The sequence below is a fragment of the Dicentrarchus labrax genome, unplaced genomic scaffold (assembly GCF_905237075.1).
Source record: "Dicentrarchus labrax unplaced genomic scaffold, dlabrax2021, whole genome shotgun sequence".
Classification (NCBI taxonomy): Eukaryota; Metazoa; Chordata; class Actinopteri; family Moronidae; genus Dicentrarchus; species Dicentrarchus labrax.
The window spans coordinates 28,907,549-28,930,043 of record NW_026136704.1 but is presented as its reverse complement, the minus strand read 5'-3'; the positions used below and the strand labels follow the sequence as shown (position 1 = coordinate 28,930,043).

General features: G+C 42.3%; 1 protein-coding gene across 17 annotated transcripts in view; it reads right to left on the bottom strand.

Moving 5' to 3' along the window:
- The window catches only part of ryr1b (ryanodine receptor 1b (skeletal)), a 72,848-nt gene that overhangs the window by 28,580 nt on the left and 21,773 nt on the right, over positions 1 to 22,495 (bottom strand). For all 17 annotated transcript variants that reach the window (XM_051397529.1, XM_051397520.1, XM_051397521.1 and 14 more), the window contains 58 exons: positions 22,366 to 22,444; positions 21,910 to 22,022; positions 21,698 to 21,797; positions 21,408 to 21,504; positions 21,241 to 21,315; positions 20,584 to 20,740; positions 20,285 to 20,449; positions 19,733 to 19,854; positions 19,347 to 19,524; positions 18,903 to 19,038; positions 18,704 to 18,799; positions 18,173 to 18,291; positions 17,777 to 17,910; positions 17,396 to 17,637; positions 17,109 to 17,301; positions 15,481 to 15,697; positions 15,277 to 15,381; positions 14,663 to 14,766; positions 14,457 to 14,540; positions 14,206 to 14,365; positions 13,870 to 14,017; positions 13,530 to 13,735; positions 12,982 to 13,156; positions 12,681 to 12,889; positions 12,252 to 12,598; positions 11,833 to 11,968; positions 11,429 to 11,589; positions 10,640 to 10,802; positions 10,425 to 10,511; positions 9,630 to 9,856; positions 9,073 to 9,517; positions 8,416 to 8,985; positions 8,119 to 8,319; positions 7,861 to 7,972; positions 7,613 to 7,756; positions 7,169 to 7,442; positions 6,946 to 7,063; positions 6,654 to 6,786; positions 6,268 to 6,362; positions 6,023 to 6,158; positions 5,767 to 5,950; positions 5,467 to 5,578; positions 5,224 to 5,344; positions 4,948 to 5,117; positions 4,625 to 4,845; positions 4,295 to 4,385; positions 4,054 to 4,194; positions 3,792 to 3,955; positions 3,200 to 3,278; positions 3,002 to 3,091; positions 2,693 to 2,833; positions 2,120 to 2,197; positions 1,939 to 2,014; positions 1,727 to 1,850; positions 1,495 to 1,610; positions 1,307 to 1,374; positions 859 to 980; positions 534 to 583 (listed from right to left, as the gene is read on the bottom strand). In XM_051397529.1, coding sequence (XP_051253489.1) covers positions 534 to 583; positions 859 to 980; positions 1,307 to 1,374; positions 1,495 to 1,610; positions 1,727 to 1,850; positions 1,939 to 2,014; positions 2,120 to 2,197; positions 2,693 to 2,833; positions 3,002 to 3,091; positions 3,200 to 3,278; positions 3,792 to 3,955; positions 4,054 to 4,194; positions 4,295 to 4,385; positions 4,625 to 4,845; positions 4,948 to 5,117; positions 5,224 to 5,344; positions 5,467 to 5,578; positions 5,767 to 5,950; positions 6,023 to 6,158; positions 6,268 to 6,362; positions 6,654 to 6,786; positions 6,946 to 7,063; positions 7,169 to 7,442; positions 7,613 to 7,756; positions 7,861 to 7,972; positions 8,119 to 8,319; positions 8,416 to 8,985; positions 9,073 to 9,517; positions 9,630 to 9,856; positions 10,425 to 10,511; positions 10,640 to 10,802; positions 11,429 to 11,589; positions 11,833 to 11,968; positions 12,252 to 12,598; positions 12,681 to 12,889; positions 12,982 to 13,156; positions 13,530 to 13,735; positions 13,870 to 14,017; positions 14,206 to 14,365; positions 14,457 to 14,540; positions 14,663 to 14,766; positions 15,277 to 15,381; positions 15,481 to 15,697; positions 17,109 to 17,301; positions 17,396 to 17,637; positions 17,777 to 17,910; positions 18,173 to 18,291; positions 18,704 to 18,799; positions 18,903 to 19,038; positions 19,347 to 19,524; positions 19,733 to 19,854; positions 20,285 to 20,449; positions 20,584 to 20,740; positions 21,241 to 21,315; positions 21,408 to 21,504; positions 21,698 to 21,797; positions 21,910 to 22,022; positions 22,366 to 22,444 — 8,911 coding nt within the window. The remainder of the gene's footprint in view (positions 1 to 533; positions 584 to 858; positions 981 to 1,306; positions 1,375 to 1,494; positions 1,611 to 1,726; positions 1,851 to 1,938; positions 2,015 to 2,119; positions 2,198 to 2,692; positions 2,834 to 3,001; positions 3,092 to 3,199; positions 3,279 to 3,791; positions 3,956 to 4,053; positions 4,195 to 4,294; positions 4,386 to 4,624; positions 4,846 to 4,947; positions 5,118 to 5,223; positions 5,345 to 5,466; positions 5,579 to 5,766; positions 5,951 to 6,022; positions 6,159 to 6,267; positions 6,363 to 6,653; positions 6,787 to 6,945; positions 7,064 to 7,168; positions 7,443 to 7,612; positions 7,757 to 7,860; positions 7,973 to 8,118; positions 8,320 to 8,415; positions 8,986 to 9,072; positions 9,518 to 9,629; positions 9,857 to 10,424; positions 10,512 to 10,639; positions 10,803 to 11,428; positions 11,590 to 11,832; positions 11,969 to 12,251; positions 12,599 to 12,680; positions 12,890 to 12,981; positions 13,157 to 13,529; positions 13,736 to 13,869; positions 14,018 to 14,205; positions 14,366 to 14,456; positions 14,541 to 14,662; positions 14,767 to 15,276; positions 15,382 to 15,480; positions 15,698 to 17,108; positions 17,302 to 17,395; positions 17,638 to 17,776; positions 17,911 to 18,172; positions 18,292 to 18,703; positions 18,800 to 18,902; positions 19,039 to 19,346; positions 19,525 to 19,732; positions 19,855 to 20,284; positions 20,450 to 20,583; positions 20,741 to 21,240; positions 21,316 to 21,407; positions 21,505 to 21,697; positions 21,798 to 21,909; positions 22,023 to 22,365; positions 22,445 to 22,495) is intronic.

The window sequence follows — 22,495 nt, the reverse complement described above, 5'->3', positions numbered from 1 at the left end:
TGTTCTGGTGGTGTTGGAGAACCTTGTCAACACTTTTTTCGACCTCTGACAGGTCAAAAGGACCTTTAAGCGCGTTTCTACTTTCATTTAGGGATAACTGTGGGAGTGGAAATGAGGCTCCTGCACATGTACCCAGTTCCACAATGATTGAGATTAATAAAACAGAACCAGGCATACATGCAGCTTTACATATCTGACAAAAATAAGGCATAATGCATATTTATGTCTTTGTGCATACAGAGTTTTAGTTGTGAATCTAAACAGAGTTTTATGCATCTGGCCCTATCTTGCAGAAAACATCAAAGCCAAGCAGAAGATGAGCTAAAGAGAGAGAAGCATTAGACAAGGAGATCCAGTAAGAAGGGAGGATGAGAGGATAGACTAAAAGTGAATATGTGATACAATGCAGGTTAGTATATAAATAGGAAGGTAGAAAGGAAAGGAAAGATCTGGAGAAATAAAAAGAAATTAGACAGGAAAACAATGCGACAGGGATGGTGACAGGGCATAATGCCACCATGCAGATTCCTTACCAAAAAGAGATACTCTGTGCCTCACCAAAGCAGCCAACTTACAGAAGATACTGAGGTAGGAGGAGAAAAGAGGAAAGGTAGGGAGGATGGTAAGGGGAAACAGGGCAGGAAAGATGTTTGGAGTGACACAGAAAGCAAAAGGGAGGTCAAGGAAATACAGGATATTGAACAATAGGAAAGAGATGGATAGACATGGAAGAGGGAGTGGACAGACACTATCACACGAAAGTACTGTACTAAAGGAAGGGGATATGGTATAGAGTTCAAGTCAAATAATTCAGAGAACAAACCAGTCTTTAGAATAACCTTTTCTTACTGCACATACCTTGCAATCATCTCCTTCTCCTTATTGGAGGAATGTCCTCCACTGCCCAAGACTTTAGCAGGAGTGGAGAGGAAGTAGAGGCAGTGATTCTTGAAGTATTGATTTACAAGTGGCAAAAGGATCTATGCAAAAAAACAACCCAAGATTAAATATGAATTACAGAAAATAATAACTATAATAAGAAATACACTGTCACGACCAAACAGCTCCCATCTCTCTGTGTTTGGGGGCTGCAGGGTGGCGTAGAGAGAATACAGAGGAAACTGGAGCATTGATCTTAAAACTAGCAATTTTGAAGAAGAATCTTATCTATTAAAGTGTATTTCACCAAGACTCTTAATCCCTGCGAAGTCTAAGGTGAGGTTCTGTTGCTACTCATGACCTCTGAGTTCTCTGTAGAGGCAGATAAGGGAAAAAAAGAAATCAATAAAAGCAACTAACAGCTCACCTTGGCAAAGAATTTGATCTCTTGTTCATGTGGTGACTTCTCCACTCTACCACTGCTAACAACAGCCTCTGTTAAAAATGGGAATTAAAAATAAGATAGCTCTCAATTAAAAAGTGCATGTTTAAGTAAACAGTACACAATAATGTGCGACGCCCATGATGATGTCTTTGTCTCTCAAACCACAGTACCAAGATGAGCAATGAACTCCTGGGCGATGTCCATCCATTTCAGAAGCTTCTGAAGGAAGCCATAGGCAAAACGCTTCTCAATGGAGGAAATGTCCTGCTCCATGTCCTTCATTCCCCTGAAGAAGGAGGGAAGACCGAGTAAAAATTGAAGACAGAAAGAGAGAAACACAGACTAGAACTAGCATAGGAAACGATAATCTTAAAGTGAAATGATGAGAACACCCCTGCTTACCTTGTCACAGCGTATCCGTTGAGCTGGAGGAACTTGAGCAGGTCCTGGGCCTTCTCCCTGTCCCTGGCCTTCTCCTTAGCCGTCAGGGTGTCATAAGGCACAAGCAAAGGATGGGTGCCACCACCTAACAAAGACAACAAGTCATTTTTGGACTGGGCACTACTAGAAACAAAATTCTCAGTTGAGGATGTGTAATAGAAAGCCGCTCTTACCTTTGGCCTGTAGCTCCATCTTCTTTTTCCTGCCCCAGGTGTTGTGATAGTTCTCAGCCAGCTGCTCAGCCATAGACTGCATGGAGAGGGGTAGAAAATTAAATTGTCAAGTTCCTGATAAATGTCTGACCAAATATAAGACCTATCAGTGCCGTGACAGAGGTGACAGAAAGATACATACCTGCAGCTCTCTGGACAGGGCCATGGCTGTGATATCTATTGGCTGAGGGTTGTAGCCGTGACTGGGATCATAAGTGGCCTGAAGACAGAAAAGATAAAATAAGCCTTTATTGATCTGCAGAAGGGAATTGCAGGTGTTACAGCAGCAAAAGTACAGAAATAAATACAGATAAATGGAGAAAACTAAATCTAATTAGATGTTTATAAAATTAAAATTAAAAATAGAAACTATACAAGAGCCTTATTTAATTACACCCAAGTGCATTATGTTTAGGGATATTGATATCAGTGGGGCAATAAGTATGTTACTGCTACTGTTAACACTAGGTCTCATTATTTTCACCCTCTTTTTAGGCCTGGAGGGACAACTGAGTTCCACATTATCACATTATTCCCATATTAAATAATAGAATTTAGGTTTAATAATAGGGGTCAAGACAGATGAACACTGAAAAAAGCAAATACTGAGACACTCCAGACCAGTAGGAGATCCATTATTGTATTGGCGTGCCCTTTTATAAGAACTATCGATTCCAAACAACACAGCATCAAACATTCTTTGTACACGTTGTACCTGAGCAGTTTGAGAGATCTTGCGTGTGGCGGCCTTCTTCTCGACTTCTCCCTCTCCATCCCGGGCTTTCTCCAAGGTCCACTCCCAGGCCAGCATGGCTTTGACGGATTCTTTGATGGGCCAACGATAAATCTCCTTGTCCTGAGAAACAGAGAGAAGATTAATTTAAAAACTCTGTCTGTCTGTGAACATGTTAAACATATCGATTGGGCTCTGAAATACTGGTGGTACTGTGAAAACATATTTTGGCTACAGTTTAGTACCTGTGTGCAGATTATTGGGATTCAGACCAGACAGAAGGTACATTACCTTTTCAGAGAACGTTTTGTATGGCCTGAGCATTGGATGAGTCTTAGCATTCTCGTCTAACACCTCTCCGTAGGTCCAGTTGTTCTGAATCTGAAAATTGATTTAACCATTGAGATAAACATTACATAGTACCAACTATTTAGAATAACAAATAGGAACTTGATTTATAGCTGACGATTTACACTTTTCATAACTGACCTTTTCAAAAGCCCATTTGTCATGAGTGTGCTCTGCATACTTGTTGATGAAGGCATCCAGCCTCTCTGGGATAATGGTGCTGTGAATAGATTAACTCACATTTAAAACACAGGTTATGAAGACTATTCACTGTTAGCTAAACTTAACTTTACAGTGTCTTTATCAGCTTGTATTAACCAGTAAATTAAGTATAGTTAGCACTGTTAGTCCTTCGGTCACGTGTCCACCCACACGTTTTTTCACTGAAATTAGATACTGATTAACATTTCTGACAACATAAAAAGTGCAGAGTTCAAATAGTGAACTTCAAATTTTCATAATTGATCAGCTGCTCATTATACACAGAACCCAAACAAGTATTTTCTAAAAGCATTAACAAGGGTATAAGAACAAAATCTGAATTCAAGAGCTTCAAACTAAATGTATAAACATAAAATGTATGTATTAATGTTTTGCTGTTGTGTTGTTGCAGCATCATTGTGCATTAAAGGACTTTAAATAAGTATTTAAACTACATCATACTATATCATTATGTACTTTTTTGTTTTTTTCCTGTAACTATTTTTGTACTGTCTTGTATTTTCCTGCTCACTTGGTGGTCTCGACCGGTTTGGGATCAAAGTTGCCTTCAGCATCCACAGAGGCCTTTTTCTCAGTGTGAGAGGAGAAGGTGGCATCCACATAGTCAGGCGGGATGGCTCCTGCTATAGCACAGAGGCAGGGCATGGCGATCTTGAAGAGCTCGGCATCAAATTTCTAGAGTTCGGATGACATCAGAGAAATCATGAGCTTTAACCCTGAGCAATTGTGTGGTATAAACACTGTGGGTGGGCACCAAGATATTCATCTCTCACCTTGTGTGCCAAAGATTCAAAGATTCCCCAAAAGAGTTTACGAGATAGATGCAGCTCCTCCTCTGAGGTCTGACCGAAATTAGCCCATCCATTAGGCAAGCAGTAGTACTTCCAACAACGCTCATAGTGATTAGTCAGCAACTGAAAAAATTAAATCAGAAGGAAATATAAATGGTGACATTTTAAAATATATGGCACTCATAACTAAGCACTTTTAATATTATGAAATACACAGGCAAACCTTGAGAGGCATCTTTGCATATTCATTGAGGATTGGCACATCAAATACCAGCCGTCTAAGTAGATGCTGCAGCATGGAGGGTCGGAGGTACCTGTGAATGTCAAAAGAATCAAAACTCTTCATGAAGAATGTAACTGTTTAAAATGGGATATTGTTTCATGTAGTGTCGGGGTCAAATATTATTGAGCAATCTGTGGCAAACTGGCTGTCTCTGTGCTGTCTTGTAAACTATGTTTCCATTCTAGTCAGATCTCAAGAGATTTCCTGGTTAAATAAATTAAATATACCCAATTATCATTTCCATTTTTCTAAATTGGGGTTAGTACTGACTTGCAGAGCGACATGAGGCACTCCTCAATGACATCCCTCTGAGCCTTGGTAAGGGCTCGTCCGCGGGACAAACGATAGATGGTGTGGAGCATGGAGTCGATCATGATGGCCCGGTGGTCCGTCCCAGCAAACAACGGGGCACACTTGGTGAGCAGAGGCAGAACAGCCGAACAGAGGTAGCGGTTCAGTGCCAAGGCCATTTCAGTCGTACTGAATGCCACCTATAATCAGAGACAGAAGAATCAACATACAGATTTCTGAAGTTGACAGAAGTGAAATATATTTTGCTGTTTTATTTGCCATCTGTGTCTCTTCCTACTCACCGTGTCCAGAGAGGCAGCAGCTCTCATGTCGGGCAGGAAGCCAACCTCCAGGACATGAAGCAAGAAGTCCTGGTTTTCAATACCGTACACTCTATCAAGGAACAGCACCATGGAGGCCTTGTGGTCTGGCACAAAACTGGCTGACATCTTAGGCTCAATAATCTGACCATCTGTGGTTTCGACAGAAGAAATAACATGCACAGGAAGACGCCAAAATAAGCCCAAAGATTGTACATTGACACAGTGTCCATACATAATTCCAAATTAGTATCTAACCTTTGCCGTAGGAAGGAATTTGCACAGGCAAGCTGATGACTCCCACCAGGTCCTCTATAGGCACCAGAGACCTCAGGATGGCCCTGATTCTTAGAGCCTCACCCTTGCCTGCTTGGATCAGCTGTAGATATAAACATTTAAGAAATACTTTAAGAGACTAACCACTGCTCATCAACCACATACTGAGTCATTGTGCCAGGAGGCTTAAGAAAAAATCAATGGTGTAAAAACCATTCTACTCACATGCATCTCAGGGGCGCAGCGACCCAACAAATCAATGAGGGCTGAGTAGAATGACATGATGGCATTTCCCAGATGTACACGGTTCTCTTCCTGCTGTTCCTCACCACCAAACCTGCCAGTCAACAAAGAACTTTCTTTAACTGTTTGTGTTAAAGACAATACACAACCATGTCCATTAATTCATTTGTATAGATTATTTGTTGACTCAAACAGGGCAGCTTGATCCAGTTATGTAAATACAAACTGAAAGGTGAATGGGCCTGTATGCCTAAGTATCATACCTGCTGTGCCATCACTTACATGAAGCGTCTGTCTTTTTTGACAGTGGGTCCATCCCTTGCTGGATCCTCCGAGATCTTGATGGCCTCCTCCATTGCGGCCAGCAGACCATTCCCGCCCTCTCCTCTCAGGGCTGGGCCGAAGCACTCGGGCCGACGGATGAGCAGACGTACCACAACGTTGGCATTCTCCTCCACGCTCTCCCCTGTGAGCAGCAGATGTCAGTGACAGTTTCTCACAACTTAAACAAATTTAATTATAATATGAGGGTGCAGACCATTAACAAAGACAGCAAAGCGGAGGAAATCCAGGTATCTCTCTCCTCCACAGGGGTTCCAGCCGATGTCGGGGTAGCCCTTAGAAAGGAGCATGGGACACATCTGCAGCCCGCAGCCTGCCAAGTATGTCACCACCTACATCACCATGCGTGTTAGGAACATCAAGAGAAATTGTAAGATAGCCAAGTCCACTGTACCCTTTCATGTGTTTTATCTTTTTGTATTTTTTTTTTTTTTCTCTAACCATTTCCAGGTCCTGCTCTTGTAGAGCCAAGGCCAGCTCGTTGTTGTCAATGCAGGAAGCCGCAGCCACATCCAGAGGTGTGGACCCACGCATGCCTGCAAATGTACAACAAACAGAGTGAGTGTTTATTTGTTTCTTTGCCTAATATACAACCTTGTCATTCTATTTCAAAAGGAATAGGTTTAAACCAAAGCTTATCAGATTTTTTCCTGGGGTCTCGTGCATTAAAAATTGTTTTGTTTTGTGCTGTAAGGTGAAATTTCCCACCAATTTGCAGTTAACACCTGATGATTGGGACATTTTAGATTCTTATCTTCATATACACTTAAAAAAAGGTTGCCCTATGTAAAGTAAAGCAATCAGGCTGAAAGGTAGCTGACACTGACCCAAGCCGATGCCGCTGTTCTGTAGCAGGTAACTCAGATGGTCAAACATGGAGCGCTGGTTCTGTCGGCTGATACGACAGAAGTAACACAGGAAGCGACAGCAGTTTGTCACCATTTGAGGGAATCGAATCTCCTGGAGAGAAAAAGTGAAAAGATACATTGTGTTTGCTGTTCACACACAATAATGAAGTCAAGTGTCCAATAAGCCCCCTAAATTAGACTGTTAGATTAACTACAGATACAAAAAGATAAATATTGATTAACTAAACAAACTGAAAATCATCACAGTTACCTTCGAGTCTCCTCCTCCGCCCAACACATTGACCATCACCTCCATAACAGTCTCATGCATACCAAGAGCTCTCATCAGATTGGGGTGCTGGTAGAAAACCTTATTGTTCATGATGTTCCTGAAATAAAATACACAGGTCAAATTCACATGTCTCTAAACTCACTTATTTAAATCAATATCACATCATCCCTATAAAATGCATTTCACCAGCCCCAACACTGACCCGATGCTCTGGATCATGAGCCGCTCCTCTTCTGGGCCCATCTGGACAATAAGCAGCGAACGTATCTGTCCCAAACACTCAAGCAGGTCCATGGTGTCCTGAACAGATATGGCATTGATGGCGTAGGCTTTGGGCAGTGCTCGGATCAGCTCGCCAAGGCCATCATACTGCCTGTGGAGCAGGCTGAACATCAGACGCACCAGCTCAGGGTTCTGAATGAACGACTCCTGGGCCCAGTGGATCATGGTGTGGGAGATCAGTTCCTGAAGGGTGCCTTGGTGAAGTGGACACAGAGAGGTATAGTATGAATGTTGTGTAATGTGTCTTAGATTGTTATATAAATATATACATATTTAAAGGCTAATTACTCTATTTTTGGAATAAAGTGACAAATTAAATCAAGTCCTTCAAATCTCTAACAAGTGATTTGGCTGTTACTCTTACTGGGTTTCACTTCCTCCTCAACCTCTGGCTTCTCCTCCTCCTCCTTCTTGCGCAAGTTCTTGACCTTCTCAATCAGACTGAGGAGTCTGCCCCCCAGTGAGGTGTCCACCTCTTCCTCCTCTGCCTCCTCCTCAATATGGATACCTGTATGAGTAAAAATGGAATACAGCATTATGAGCCTAAAATACTTAAACATAAATCACACCGGCAGACTATAAAATATACAGGCTTGTTAAAGAATTTCTCACCGCAGTGGAGCAGGAGGTCATTGTGAAACTCTCCCAGAGTGTCCCGCACCTCCTCAGGCACTGGACAATCCTCGTCCTCTGGACATTGTTTAAAGTTGGTCAGCAAAAGAACCTAGAAGAGTAACAGGGTAAGACAACCTCATCAGCATATTTTGACAGTTTTGCTTCTTTTCATTTCCAAATCCAATTCAAATTCAAACACAATAACACATATTTGGTCATTTTTGAACAGGGCTTCTTAAAACTTATAATCAGTACCTGGTCCTGTGGTGGTGAACGGAACTCGCGGGTCCTGCGTGCCGTCTCAGCAGCTGACATTGTGAAGGCTCTCATTAACAGGTTGTAACGAATACGTTGGTTGTCCTGAATATTATGGACAAACTGGTCTGAATAGGCCACAATGGCTTCCACTCTGTGTCGCAGCTCGCAGTCGCAGAAGTACTGAAGGAGTGTACACATCTGAGAGAGGTAGGAATAAGAGTTTAAGATTTATAATTAAATGTAACAGATATTTTAGGGATATGATGAACATCAGAGTTTAAATAACAAAATGACCTGTAGTTTGACAGACTCTGGTAGCTTCATCTGGAGTAATCCCTCCTCCAGACCCTCCTCCTCCTCTTTCGCTTCTGCCTCCACTGCCTCCGCCTCCTTCTCCTCCTCCGCCTTCTCCCCATCCACTTTTCCTCCTTTGGCCTCTCCCTCCTCCTTCTCCTCCACAACTCCTTCCTCCTTAGGTTCAGCTTCTTCCTCCTCATGCTCTCCTTTTTCTAAATTTTTCAGCTCCTCCTCTTCCTCATCACCAACCCCTTCGTCCTCAAGCTCAGCCTCATCTGCCTCCTCCGTATCCTCCTCCTTCGCTTCCACACTTTCGCCTTCAGCGGCTGCGCCCTCCTCAGCTTTCTCCTCCTCCTCTTCCTTTCCACTGAAAACATTTGGATCGATCATCTTGAGGATGTGCTTGCTGTCTTCATCATTGAAGATGCCCATAATGAGCAGTGTACTGATCAGTTTCAGGATTGGGACGAAGTGGAACTCCACACTGCCTCCTACTGGATCCCGCATAGCCTGGCTACCATCCAGCACAGCCTCTGTTAACATGCTAATCGCCCTGGTCTTCAGTTCCTGAAAGGGAATGATAAAATAAATGTATATAAATAAGCAAAAAACAACTAAAATGTCATTACATTGTTGTTGATTCTTGTCTCTTACCTGCAAGGGGAAAACAGGACTAAGGGTGTACAGGTCAGGGTCCGTGCCGACAAAGTTGATGGAGGAGAAATGCAGCTTGGGACGTAAGCAGGTGGTGAGGCCAACACCAGGGAGAGAATGGGCCTTGTTTGCATCGGGATAGAGTTTGATGCTGAGAGTCTCTTGAGTCATGGGGACAATAAACTCTCTGTTGGTGCCCAGGCGTGCCCGTTTGGCAGACTCCAGGTGAATGCTGATGAGCAGGTCGTAGTAGCCACTGCGGAGAGGTCCAGGTAGGTACGTGTTCTCAGTAGAGTAGAAAAGCTGGGATTCATCCACGTGGCTACACAGGGCGTGAGCCACTCGGTTATTGCCAAGTGCACACACAGCGCAGTAGAGCATGAGCGTGTGGTAGTGGAACTTCATCAGATCCTGGCGCTCCGACAGCTCCAGGATGTCAATACACCTGAGAAACAGACACAGAATCAAAGATCAAAACTGATAGGGAAACACAGGTGAGCTTTAATGATAATAACTAAATGACTTGCAGACCGCCTGCTGGGGTTTCTGTCTCTGACCTGTTCTCCTCTGGGATGTGCAGAGCCATCATGATGAGAGGTTCAGTACACTCCACCATCCAGCCCAACCGCTCGCTCACTCTTCCCACCTCCGGGTTGAGGAAATGATTGGGCATACGACTCCAGATAACTGGGGTCAGCATCTGAACATCCAGCCTGGGTGGGCACTGGGGGACCGGGTTCATACGCTCGCTGCGGAACATGGCGGCCGAGATGGGCATAATGTTCTGCGAGGGAGAAAGAGCAAGAGGGGAGGAGGTATAAACAATCATAGAAGGGAAAAACAAGTAAACAATGAGACATAAAAATGGAGAAAGCAATGGTCTAACATGAACAAAAAGACTGAGGCTGATAGGCATTTTATACCGCAGACAAGCATGCGATGCGTTCTATGAAAGAGATTAATCTATTAGTTAGCAGAAACTCCAGTCAGCTGTGTAGTTCCATAGACTTTACTGATGTTATAATAACATTTCCATTAAATAATTCTCTCTTTCTGTCCATATGCACATTCTAAATGTCTAAAATGAATACTATTAAATCCATTTTTTGCATAGTCCCTCATGTATAACCAAGGTTTAAGAGGAGAGCCGGGGTCAAGGCTTGGGAACGCATTAGCTTATTTACATAAACCGCCAGTGTGAGTTTGACCTGCGCTATCATGTCGATCTGAAAGGTGTATGAGAGGACGTGGGCATGAGGAATATTTTAAGCAAGCTAATTGGAGATGCTGAGTCAGAAAAGAAACAATTACTTTCAGTATACTGTAGTGTGTGAGCAAAAGTAGTTACCGACCTTGAGTTTTCCCAACTCCAGCTGCACCATGTTCTGATTGGAGGGTTGAACGAAGACAGCAGGGAACAGCTTGGTGTTGGGCTCCACCTGAAATAAAACACCTCTGGTGTTACAGCTCCACAGTGTAACATAACCCATCCAGACTCATCTGAAGTGAGTCCTGAAAACAGAGCTACAAATACAAGGGCGACATATACTGTGTAGCTTTTCCTTACCTGGTAGAAAGTGTTAATCTCCTTTCCGTTGGCTGTAAAGGTCATGAGACCTGTTGCCAGGTCGACCAAGCAGCCAACCACCATGTCCTCCTGGCTGAAGCGGGTCTGCTGATTGCTGACCAGGTCCCCTCCCCACACCATGTAACAGTTACTATGCTTCATACTGCAGAGGAAGAGCAAAAACACTGCTCTGTTAAAACTCGTCTCAACTCAGCTCATAATTTTTTTTATATGGCAGCTGAAACACCACACAGGTGATCTAACGTGTTTACCGCACAGAGAGACGGTACTAATGCAAAGGGGACAATTAAAGTAATGGAAAAAACACATGCACAGACAACCAACTCTTGATGGATTTGATGTCCTGGTGTTTTTTACCTTTAAAGGTAAGTAAATGGTGCATTATTCCAGTGACAGAGACATATTTTTGGATGAATATAAATGGGGAAACAAAGGGTACCAAGTATTGCCCCTTGGAGGATACCACAGGATATAAAAGATGGTATCTTTCTTACTGCTACACTACTAGTGATAGTCAATTAGGTTGCTATAAAAGACAGGTTAGTGACAAAACACAGCTGCCATAAATTACTAAAACCTTCTCATCTCCTTTTGGTCCTTTTGACATTTCATATTTTTTGTATTTTTGTATTTTCTTACAGCTGTTTGTCTCTAATCCCTCAACGTGTGAATAAGACTGAATAAGTAATAAATACGTAGTCTTACCATTTAGAAGTATCAGCATTGCTCCTGTATATAAAATACCATTAAAATACAGGAAAGACTAACCTGTCGTGTATGTTGCCTCTGTCATCTCCCACAGTAACTGTGACACTGCGCACTTTGGTGAGGTCAAAGGTTGGATCATACTGGTGGTAGTCAGGAGTGACCCAGCCAATCCACACACCAGAAGGCTCCTGCCCAGCAAAGATCCTCACAGCATAGTAATACTGAAAATAGAAATAGAATTTAAGACTGTTACAAGAGGACATCTTAGTTAGACATCTAGGAGCAGTGATACTGGATTATCTGAAGATGCTATAATAACTTAAGCAGTGCTGCAACCTAATATACAGTAAACTCCAATTGAGCAGTCTCAGCACATCATGCCAGCCTGATCCATGGACTTTGCACAAACTGGAGGGATAATTCTGACATCTAAATCTAGCATTAGCACAGGGTGTTTAGCTCACAGTGGTGGTATTCAGGATGATCTCAGGGTCATCTCTGTCATCCGGGACCACGTCTTCCACCAAACGTGGCACGGTTGGAGGGGCAGGAGGAGGGGAAAGAGGTGTCATGGCAGCCTTCTTGGCCTTGGAAAAGAATCTAATGCAGTGCACAGAAGATAACATATTATTTCGGTTTATTTTTAAGAAGTGGACACTTAAATCTTAAGTCTGCTCCAGACAACCTTGTTCACCAGTAAGTGATACTGAGGCAATATTTGAAGAACTTAACTGAAGTAAATCTAGCACAAATACTAGAACTTTTTTTTTTTAACGAAGAACAAAGATAAAAAAAACAAAGAGGAAAACTGTATTGCTGAGATGAGTCTTGCTGTTCCTGGACGGAGGACCTATGCATCCAGGACACAACCTGCCACACTTACCCTAATTTCTTTCCCTTTTCTGACATTGTGTCCTTCTCATTTTCCACAGAGATCTCCTTAGGTACAGATGGCTCCTTCTTGTCCTCCTCCTGCTCCTTGCGGCTAGCAGACTTTTTCAGAACTTCAAACTCTGAGTCAGGCTCTATCACCACCACCTCCTCCTCGGGTATGGTGAGGGCACGGGTGAGAGGGGTGGTGCCTGCTGGGAATTTGAAGGTCTCATGGAACTGGACGGGCATGCTGAGTCTGAGGAACAGCATATCAGTATTGGCATTCTGGGACCCAAAGGTCTTATGGGTCAGCTTCAGACAGGGGGCGCTGTCCACAGTCCCATCCACACGGGAGACCTTGGAGACAACATGTTTAAAGATAAATAAATGATCTAGTTTTCAAATTCTAGCTTCATTAAAACTGTCAGTAAGTATTTACCTCAATATGATTATGATCGGTGGGTGCAGGCTCAAACTGGGGCAAACTTTTACTGAACCACATGGTGATGTCTCGCTTCATATTAATGGCAAAAGGTTCAAATCCTTCCTGCAGGCCACAGATAGCAAAGTAGCGCAGGCTGCTGACATTCTGACCAAGATTAATCCTTCCAACCTGAGACAGGCCGAGCGCACACACTGGGATGAAACCTAAGGGATACAACCACAGAAAAGTCATTGGTAAAAGTATTTTCTAACAACTCATACTGATCAGATAAGGTCTTATGAACATTAACTCTTACCTTCCCCAATTTCAATGTCTTTGAAAGCCATCTCTGAGCCTGAGTCACTGATCAACATTTCTCCGTTGAGTGTGAACATGATGTTCATCTCAGTCAGATCAATCATACAACCAACTACATCACCAGACATCCACTGGCGACCGAAGGGTTCATTGCCAATATGCCATCTTTGAGCCTGGAAGGGGTTACATCAATAAATCATCTATAAAATACAACTTCAAATTTCCAATTAAATGTCGGACTATAATGTACTGCGGTAATCTTATCTGACTACTTTTTATGCATATTTCAGACTCAGACTTGGTGTCTTTTAAAAAAAAACTGAGGTTTGACTTTGAGCCCCACAAACAATTTAAGGGACCTTACATCTCCAAGTATCGTCAAAATATTTGATAAAAGTAAAGAATAGGTTTACTGGACTGGATCCATAACTAATCTGTTAATATTTTACACAGTTAATTATCACTTGACACTTGATTAACACGTAAACACTTGATTAAACATGACACTGATTGAACTAAGGTGAACCAAAATATATGTGGACTGACCTTATTGCCATTAAAGACGTAGGCCAGTTCATCTGCTCCCAGTTCAGTGTCAGAACGGACATTAGGACGTGCCCATCCCACTCTCATCTCCTCCGTTGTTACTGCCTCAAACTCAAAGTACCACTTCCCTTGGGTGACAGCATACGACTTCTCTGCCCTGAAGATTCGTACCTTGTCCCCACGAGTGTTCTCAAGGCCATGGCCAGCTGCAGGCGAAGAGGAAAAAGATGAGAGATAAGATTAAGAGGGGTGGAGATATTGGAGAAGTCCTGCGTGGGTTTAAAGAATTTATAATTTGCATGACAGTCTACGCATGTTATCATACAGTAAGCTGACTTACTGCTCTCCTGATCTGGAGGCTCAATGTTGTAGCCATAGCCAATGAGGGTGCGGACAGCGTTGTTAACACTGTCTCGGTTAGTTTTCTTAGTTCTCTCGTCCAGCAGGTTGTATGGTACCAGACGAGGGTTTCGCTTATTTAAGATGTCCTGAGAAGAATAACAAAATACATTTTAATTTAAAAATATATACAAAAGGTGTGACTATTTCTACAGCTTGAAATAAATATAAATAAAAACAAATTTATTAAAACATTCAAATGGCAGCACAGCTAAACCTCAGTTGGATTATACCTGTATGAATTGCCATGGTCTTACGTAAGTTTGGAAATTGTTACCTGCACAATACTGTAGGTCCAACCTTGCCGTACCCGGTCCCTTGCCCACACATTATGCCCATTTTCTGCCAGTTTTTCTACAAGCTGGTTCTGGTTTGGTGTCAGTTTGACATGGTTGAGGTCAAGGGGAGCAGGCTTGTATGCATTAGTCATCACATAGCTAAAGGACAGATAATTTTTATAATCAGACATACATAAAAGATCACGTAGAAAGTTATTTTATATAGCCATAATTATCTTTGTCTTCATACGTCTTGGGCAGCTTGATCTTCTTGAGATTCTCCTCTGCTTTCTCATCACCCATACCAACGTGGCAACCCAGAGCCAAGAGAGTCCTGAGAGATATCAAGGACACATGAATCAATAACTGTTTCTAAGGTTATAAAATTCCTCCTCTGACCCTCACATCTCTAAATCTCAAACTAAAACCTCGACATTGCATCAATTACAAACTCACTTGAGAGTCTCGCCAGACATCTGCAGGTTGTAGTTCCTCTCTGGTTCAGGGAGACTCTGGAAGTCTACCAGACAAGGATGAAGTTTCTTGTTGTCATCCCTGAACTGTGAATGAAGATGACAGAAGGTTATTTAAGAGCAAAAAACATCAACTCATTTATTCTTTGTTTTCCTCAAGAGACCCTATCCTTGTGTTATATTCATCCAGTTGACAAACACTATATTCACACTTCTGTCATGAAGATTTATTGTAGCCTAAAAAGTGGTGAGTTTTGTTGTGTTTAGCCTCCCATAAATCTCTGCTTTTTGCAAGACATATTGGAAATGTGTATCATTGTTCTCATACAGTTTCTTATAACTGAAGACATTAATCAATCAAGATTTTTCCATATTCTGGTGGAATTTAAGGACATAACACAAGTCACATACAGGGCTGAGGCTCCTATATCAAACAGTGAACTACAGTCTGATTTTGACTGTAAAATGAAAACATACAGTTGGGTTTTTAAATATTACTCACATAAGTCAAGAGCTCAAAATCATCTAAATCTGAGGTTGTCAAATCAATACTCCTATACTGTTGCTTCTGTATTGCAGTGCTGACTCCATACTCACACTCCCATAGGTCCAGCCCTGCTCAATACGGGTGACAGCCCAGAGCTCGTGAATATTCTCTGCCAGCTTCTCTCGGATACGCTCCAAGTGGGGTGGCAACACAATCTATACAGCGAAGAAAAAAGTCAGCAAACAAAAAGAAACTAATATAGTAGATACTTTAAGGACATAATCAAATTCAGATTTTAGTTTTGGGGCTTTTACCTGAACAGTGTCCACAGGGCAGGGGGTGAACGAGGTGTGGGTGAGGGATTGGGTGGGACCCAGCAGGTTGCGCACGCCGCTGAAGTCGTGCTTGTACTCCTTGATGGGTTCAATGCGCATCCTCTCTCTAGGCAGCAGAGCCTCATAGCACGGGGCATAGCCAGGTGGGGGCATGAACTTGAAGTCTCCATGACGACCTCCAAGGAGGAACCGAGCCCTGAGGTGACAGAAACAGATCCAGTCCATGTCTTTAACTATTTGACAGAGCGATCTTTATACACTGCTTAAGTTCTCTGTGGCACTGTTGCCGTCTTTATAACACTAATAATAAAGGAAGCATTGATTTAATTTCGGTGCCAATTCCTGAGCCTGTGTTTCCTTCCCTGCTCTTATCAGTCAATTATTCACCAGTAGCCCCATCTCAGCACTGTGAGGGATCATTACCCACACAGAGCAGCTACAAAAGCTCTTTTTGGGGAACAAGACATTGTAGGTTTTAGAGGGATTATTACAGAGACAATTTTATTAGAATATAATAGTACTTTTTTTTAATTGAGTGTTTGTTGCTTAACTAATCATTTGAAATATTCTACCAGTTTTCAGCAGTATAGCATATTTAGATTTGACGTCTAGGCTCCAACCTCATCACTCCTGCAGATATGTTTACATAAAAATATTGGGGAGTGATGAGCAAATACCTTAAACCCCTAGCCGGAGTCTACAGGTGGATGCTGGGGTGGTAGTGGAGCTTATAGCACAGCAGCAGCAATACGGATGCAGGGCAACAGCGGCATTGACAGAGCACAAGGAGAGCTGGGAAATTGTGCAGTTTAAATACCGTAATACTTCCAATAAAAGCAGGGTCCCTAATAGACGCAGGTCTCTTTTAAAAGCCTGGTGTGGATTTTATAGAAATTATCTCGATATATAAAACCTCTTAAAACCCAACCAGGTCCCCTGCTTAAGCGAGTTTTAAGTCGTTTTGATCTCCTACATAAATATAAATGTCTAAACGTCTGTCAATATGTACATAATGAACATCGTGCAGATCAGTTAGATTCTCCACAATTCAATCTTTCAATATATTTTACGAAAATTATCAACAACAAAGTATAACATTAATTCATTCTGACACGGTAAACAAGAGAGACGGAAAAAAACCTCTGAAGCGATCATAATAATCATGTTAGTTGTCAAATTTGCTGAACGAAACTCAAGAGAAGCAGCAGTTAGTTTTGTTTAGTTTTGTGCTAAAGGAATTAAAGGCCTGTCCCAAATACAGGCCTGTCCCCGATAAAGGCAGGGGGAGTTCAGTGATTAAAGCAAATAAACACCCGGGCTATTATTAGAAGTTTTACGGGGTAGACAGAAGCTTGGTTAGTGATTATGGAGTGAGGCATGTCATGTGTGTATAGCAACACAGCTTGAGTTGACTGCCTGAACTAGTTCGCAGGCTTCGCTCCATACGTGTGTTTCTACATCATATACTTTTAAAAGCTGACAACCTAAGCTGTATATGAGCCTGCATAACTGCATTACATTAATATTTGTTATATCAATTTACTGCTGTATTGGCATGAGAAATTATCAAATTAATCTAATCTAATTTATTTTTATTTTGCACTTACTTGACTCCAGCAGAGAAGCTGATGACAGGGAAGAAGAGGCCGTCCACATTGAAGTTTTCAAACATGCCCTGAACTGGGTGGCCGTTAATACGGAACGAGATACTGGGCACGCTCAGATCCAGACAGCAGCTGACGACATCATCTGCAGCCAGGGTGTGTGCGTTGGGCGAAGCCACCTGGCGAGGTACGGTACCTGAACAGCAGAGAAGAGAGCGAGGGAGTCATATAAAAAGATGTACAGCATCATGGAAAATAGTATAGTAAATAAGTTGGGACAGTTGCCTTACCTGACCATAGATGCAGTCCATCAAAGCCATAGGAGTAGAGGTCATCTCCCACACCATTACCTCCCCAGCCTTCTCCTCCTCCAGGGTAGGGGCTGTAGCCCTCGGTCATAGCCCATCCCACACGCAGGTGGGTAGCCTGGGCTGTCACAAAGGGTTCTACATAGTCTACCATCATCTCATAGTACCACTTCTTATACTGCGTGGACCCCTCACATGTACCCAGGAAGATGTTGGGTCTTACACTGAGCACAGAAGAGGAAAAAAATCAGCATTTACAGCAATTTGACAGAAAAATGTTACAAAAAAAATATGATTAAAAAACAGAAACAGTATGTTCTTTGTATTTTGTATAATTAAACAACTTGATAGCAGTTCAAGTACCTGGTAACATAGTTTACAATGTTGGTCTGCAGCAAGAGGTCACGACCCGGTAGCAGGTTTTCAGTGATGAGGTTCTGGTTGGACCTCACAGCTACACCATTACACACACAAAGAGAGCGCAAGACATCCAGGACCTAAAGGCAGACATTACTATCACCTCTATGTTTAAATGTGGCAGAACAGAGCAGACATTTCACACTTTTATCCACTGGCTACAATTTCTAACCAAGAAATGTTTCTATGATCCAAATACAATTTCAGGATGCTGAACCATTCCAAATCAACACCTGCAAGAGTGTCTGGTAAAGCAGGTAACCCCGCCAGCTGGAACCAATTCATTTGTAGCCGTGTAATATTACTCTCCCATCATGTTCCTGGCAGTGAGAAAGGACAAACCTTGTGGTTCCTTCCATGCTTGTCCAAGAGAGAGATGATGGATTTAATGTGGTTCTCCTGGATGATGTTCAGAACCTCAGGGCTTTCAATTAGCACACAGTACAGCACCTCGAGAATACCTAAATGTATAGAGAGGAGGAATATTATTACATTTTTTTAGAAGAGTTACTGCATCCACAAGAGACTACTCTGTTCAGTAGCTAGTAAATTAAAACCTATCCTTATAATCATAATCAAAATAGATACAATGGCTTAGAAAACAACTACATAAAACACTTCCTATCAAAGTGCAAACAAGTCAACCTATTATCTATTCAGAGGAGATTTTTTTTTTTTAATTATGTTTGGTCTTCAGCCTATGTGACAGAGATTTGTGCCTGAGGATCTCATAAGCTCACAACAGTTTAAAAGTTTAAGCTGTATCTAATAACTACAGTAGGCCCAGCCAACTCTTAAAAGCAATTAGTCAATTCTGAAGGTCAACTCTAATTTGCGGGATGTATCAGTGAATAAGTGAGACACATTTGATACCTGAAGAGGCCTCCAGACGGTCCAGTTTGCTGACCAGCCAGTCGAGGTTGTCACAGAACAATGCGCAATTAGAACGGTTCCCCCTGATCAGAGAAGCTGTTCAGTAGACACAAAGAGAGTTGAATAATGTTACTTTATTCAGCATTTAATACGGTCTGTACTTTGTGTTCTGTGTCTGAGTTTATAGTGATTATTCTACCCAGCAGCTCATAAAGGAGGTTGACAATCTCCTTCCAGGACTCCGCAGCTTCCTCCCCGGCAAATTCAGAAAAGTGGGCAGCAGTGTTGTACACGTTCAGGCGGTCGATGCACTCCAGCACGATGGTGATCATTCCCTGAGAACATAAAACAGAAATACACGACAGGACAAGAAAGGTTATGCACAAATCATAAGCCTCCAGGGAATAAATGGAAGTTAGCACAATGTCCTCACAATAGTAAAAACAAGTGTAAGTGTATGTTTTGTATGTGTGTGCAGCAAAAAAAAAAGAAATCTGCATGAGGGCATAAAAGTCATCAAGGCTGGCAAAAGCACAAGCTCCCTCTTGCAAAGCAAATTAATTTTATTTATAGGAACAGTAAAAATCAATCGATATGGAAAGTCTGAGGGGGTGTGAGGCTGTGCAAGCAGCGTGCAGATTACCTCCTCTTGGAAGAGGTTCTGACGGTTGCGGAGGGAGCGAAGTTTGGTCTGCTTCTCCTCGTGCTCCAGTTCCTCCTCGGGAGGACGAAAGTAGAAGATGAGATCCTGCAGAGAGAGGATGACCCCCTCCAGAGGAAGCGACACCGACTTGTTCTTCCCACTCAGAGAGTCGAGTCCCCTGGAAGGACACAAAGAAATCAGCAACAATGTAAAATCTTATATTATATATTTATACATTTTTTATTCCTCTTCATTGAATTGCTGTAAGTGCCATGGATAAATAAGGGTATATTTTAACAATGTTGACATTTCTTTATGAACATCACCGCATTGTGTCACAAAGAGGAATTTTATACCCATCCCCCACATATGAAAAATAGTCTTACTTGATGAACTGTCTGAAGAGGCCCATAGTGCTGTAAATCATCCGAGCAGCCTGAGACTCTTCAGTTTGGGAGCGGGAAACAGTTAGGGCATCGTCCATATGACCCTCCTGGTGCAGAATAACCTGGAGACACGGACAACATAATCATATTACAGATGATACAGTTTTCTCTGTCCTCCTACGAGGTCTGTCTCTGGTGTCTGTGTCATGTAATAACTACACAAGTATGTTTATCTTGTTCTTAAGATACTAGGAAAGCTCTGCTCCATCTCATATAGCCCAAAGATACAAACCCAACTCTTGTTTGTTCCCCCAACAGTATTATACATTGTATTTATTATTACATATTACTTTTCCAAGTCATTAAACCACACAGAGCTTCAGCCAAGCAAATAAATGCTCCATGCAAACTATAATGCTAACAAGGTGGTAGCTTTGGTACCACTCTCGTTGTTATTGTTTTATGATTAAAAATGTGTCTGGCACTAACTCAGCTTTTGCTTCTATATTAGGACAGTTTCTATCTTATTTGATCCCCGGGGTAGAACCTAACCTTTCTCTTCATCATTCCCAAACGAGCAGCTTTGGCATCCAGGGCGGCATATGTGAGCCACAGGCCTGTGGACACATGCTGCACGAAGCACATGGACTCTCCATACTTTATCTCTGGAATGCCCATGCCCTCAACATCACGCTTCTGAGCCACATCCACCTTCTCCTGCTCAGGGAAACCAGGAAGAGAAAAGGGTTGGGAGAAAATCACAGACAGGTCAATGAAAGAAGAAATCATAGCATAATAACAGATAGACAGTAACCAAAGAGTCTAGAGAAACTCAAAATGTTAATTCTGACCTTTGAAACACGGAAGCAGAAAGCAGATAGTTTGGTGTTGGCCCTCTCTGGGTCGACCACCAACAGACCCTTCTCCTCATCCAGACACAGGTACCGGCCTGTGGTGATGTGGCGGATACGGAAAGACTGCCCCCACTTCATGTGGCTACCGCTCCAGCTGCAGGCAGAAATTGGATAAAAAACACATATAATATTTTAATTACTACTATATCACTATAATTCTCTTGGAGTTTGTTGTTGTTGGTTTTTGGCAATTATTTTAGTAGTTTTTAGAAAGTGTGTGAAGAAGCGACAAAACCTCATTAACACACAACAACAGATATTTGTGAAAAAACACAAATGTGGTGTCCTTGTTGCCAAGAGGTTTACACATAATCACAACATAAACATAATCAGTTTGCTTATTGTTGGGGGACTTTTGTTACATGTCATCCTCAAGTTTCCTATGTTTTCCAATTGCTAACTAAATAAAAGCAAAGAAGGCTTATAAACACTTAAAAACACTTAAAACATTACTGATGAATAAGAGGTCACAATGCAATGTATGCCAATGGGAAAGAAAACAGACTCATCACTCACAAAAAAAAACCACAACAAACAAGCATATCTGGCACAAATTTCATAGTCATTATGTAAATGCCTTGAGGGGACATTCACCTGATTCGGAGAGGCTCCAACCTCCACAGGGATCGAGCTTGACTGCACACAGCACCGCCTTCATAGTGAGCCATCCTGTAGCAGAGTCAGGGCAGAGGCACATACGGTCATATGGTATCAGATTAAGAGACTATTTTGCCGTTCAGAACCACTCTGCTTCCCTTTACCTGCGCTTTTCTTCTCCTTCCTCTGGTGTAGCGATGGCAAGACACTCGTCCATGTGGCCGTGGAACAGCCTGAGAACATGACCTCCTGTCAGAAACCCTGGGAGGAGGAATACACACCACAATGAGTGTGTGTATGTTGTGTGTACATGTATATTTAAATCTGACATTACAGCATTTGTGCACTGCCTGTTTTCTGATAGCATCCAATATGCTCACAGTTGATATTTTGAAATACAAGAATAAAACAGGTAGATCATCAATGTGTGTGTATTTGAATTGTGCGTTTGTACCCTCAGCTAGTTCACATCCTGACATAACGGGGTTCATGTTCCACAGTGTCTGCATGAAGGAGGCATCCACCATCAGATCTCCACTGGCGTAAGACAAGTGCTAAAGACAGAGGACGACAAGCAGATGGAAAAAGATCAAGTTTAGTACGATGTATACGTGTCTTAATCTTCCATTGTGTAACCGCAAAATGGTGGAGTATGACGAGCCTTACCAGGTATCTCTCAGAGGACACGCTGACGAGGATGAGGTCGTCACCCACCCTGACCTTTTCACCTTCTGACCTTTGCTTAGAGGCTGGATGAATGGTCCACCAACATGCCTCACCTGCAAGAAGAAGAAGAACATACAACTACCTAAATTTCCACATGGAGATTGACAACTGCAACTCACTGGAATTATTTTAAACAAAAGCCCTGCCACTAACAACATACTACTCCCTCACAGTAACCATTACCACAATGTTTATATTTCTCAGTCAGACTACAAAGTGAGAAAAATGTGCTACAATAGAAGACATGCACTGCCAACCACATTTATGTCTATAGCTCAAGAACGTATTAGACAAAAGACTATTTAACAATACTACTAGAGGATAACAAGTTTCAGTAATCAGTTAAATGCAGGCCTGCTAAAAATCTTGAAAAATAATTTCCAACTTTGGTTTTACCGACGGCATCTTCTTGTAAGCCAACGTCAAAGGCCAGCTTGTCCGTGAGTGACCGAGATGTAGTCAAACAGCTCAGGTACTGGGGAGAAAGTTTTTTATGCAGGACATGAGCAGAACTTCTCCAAAATAC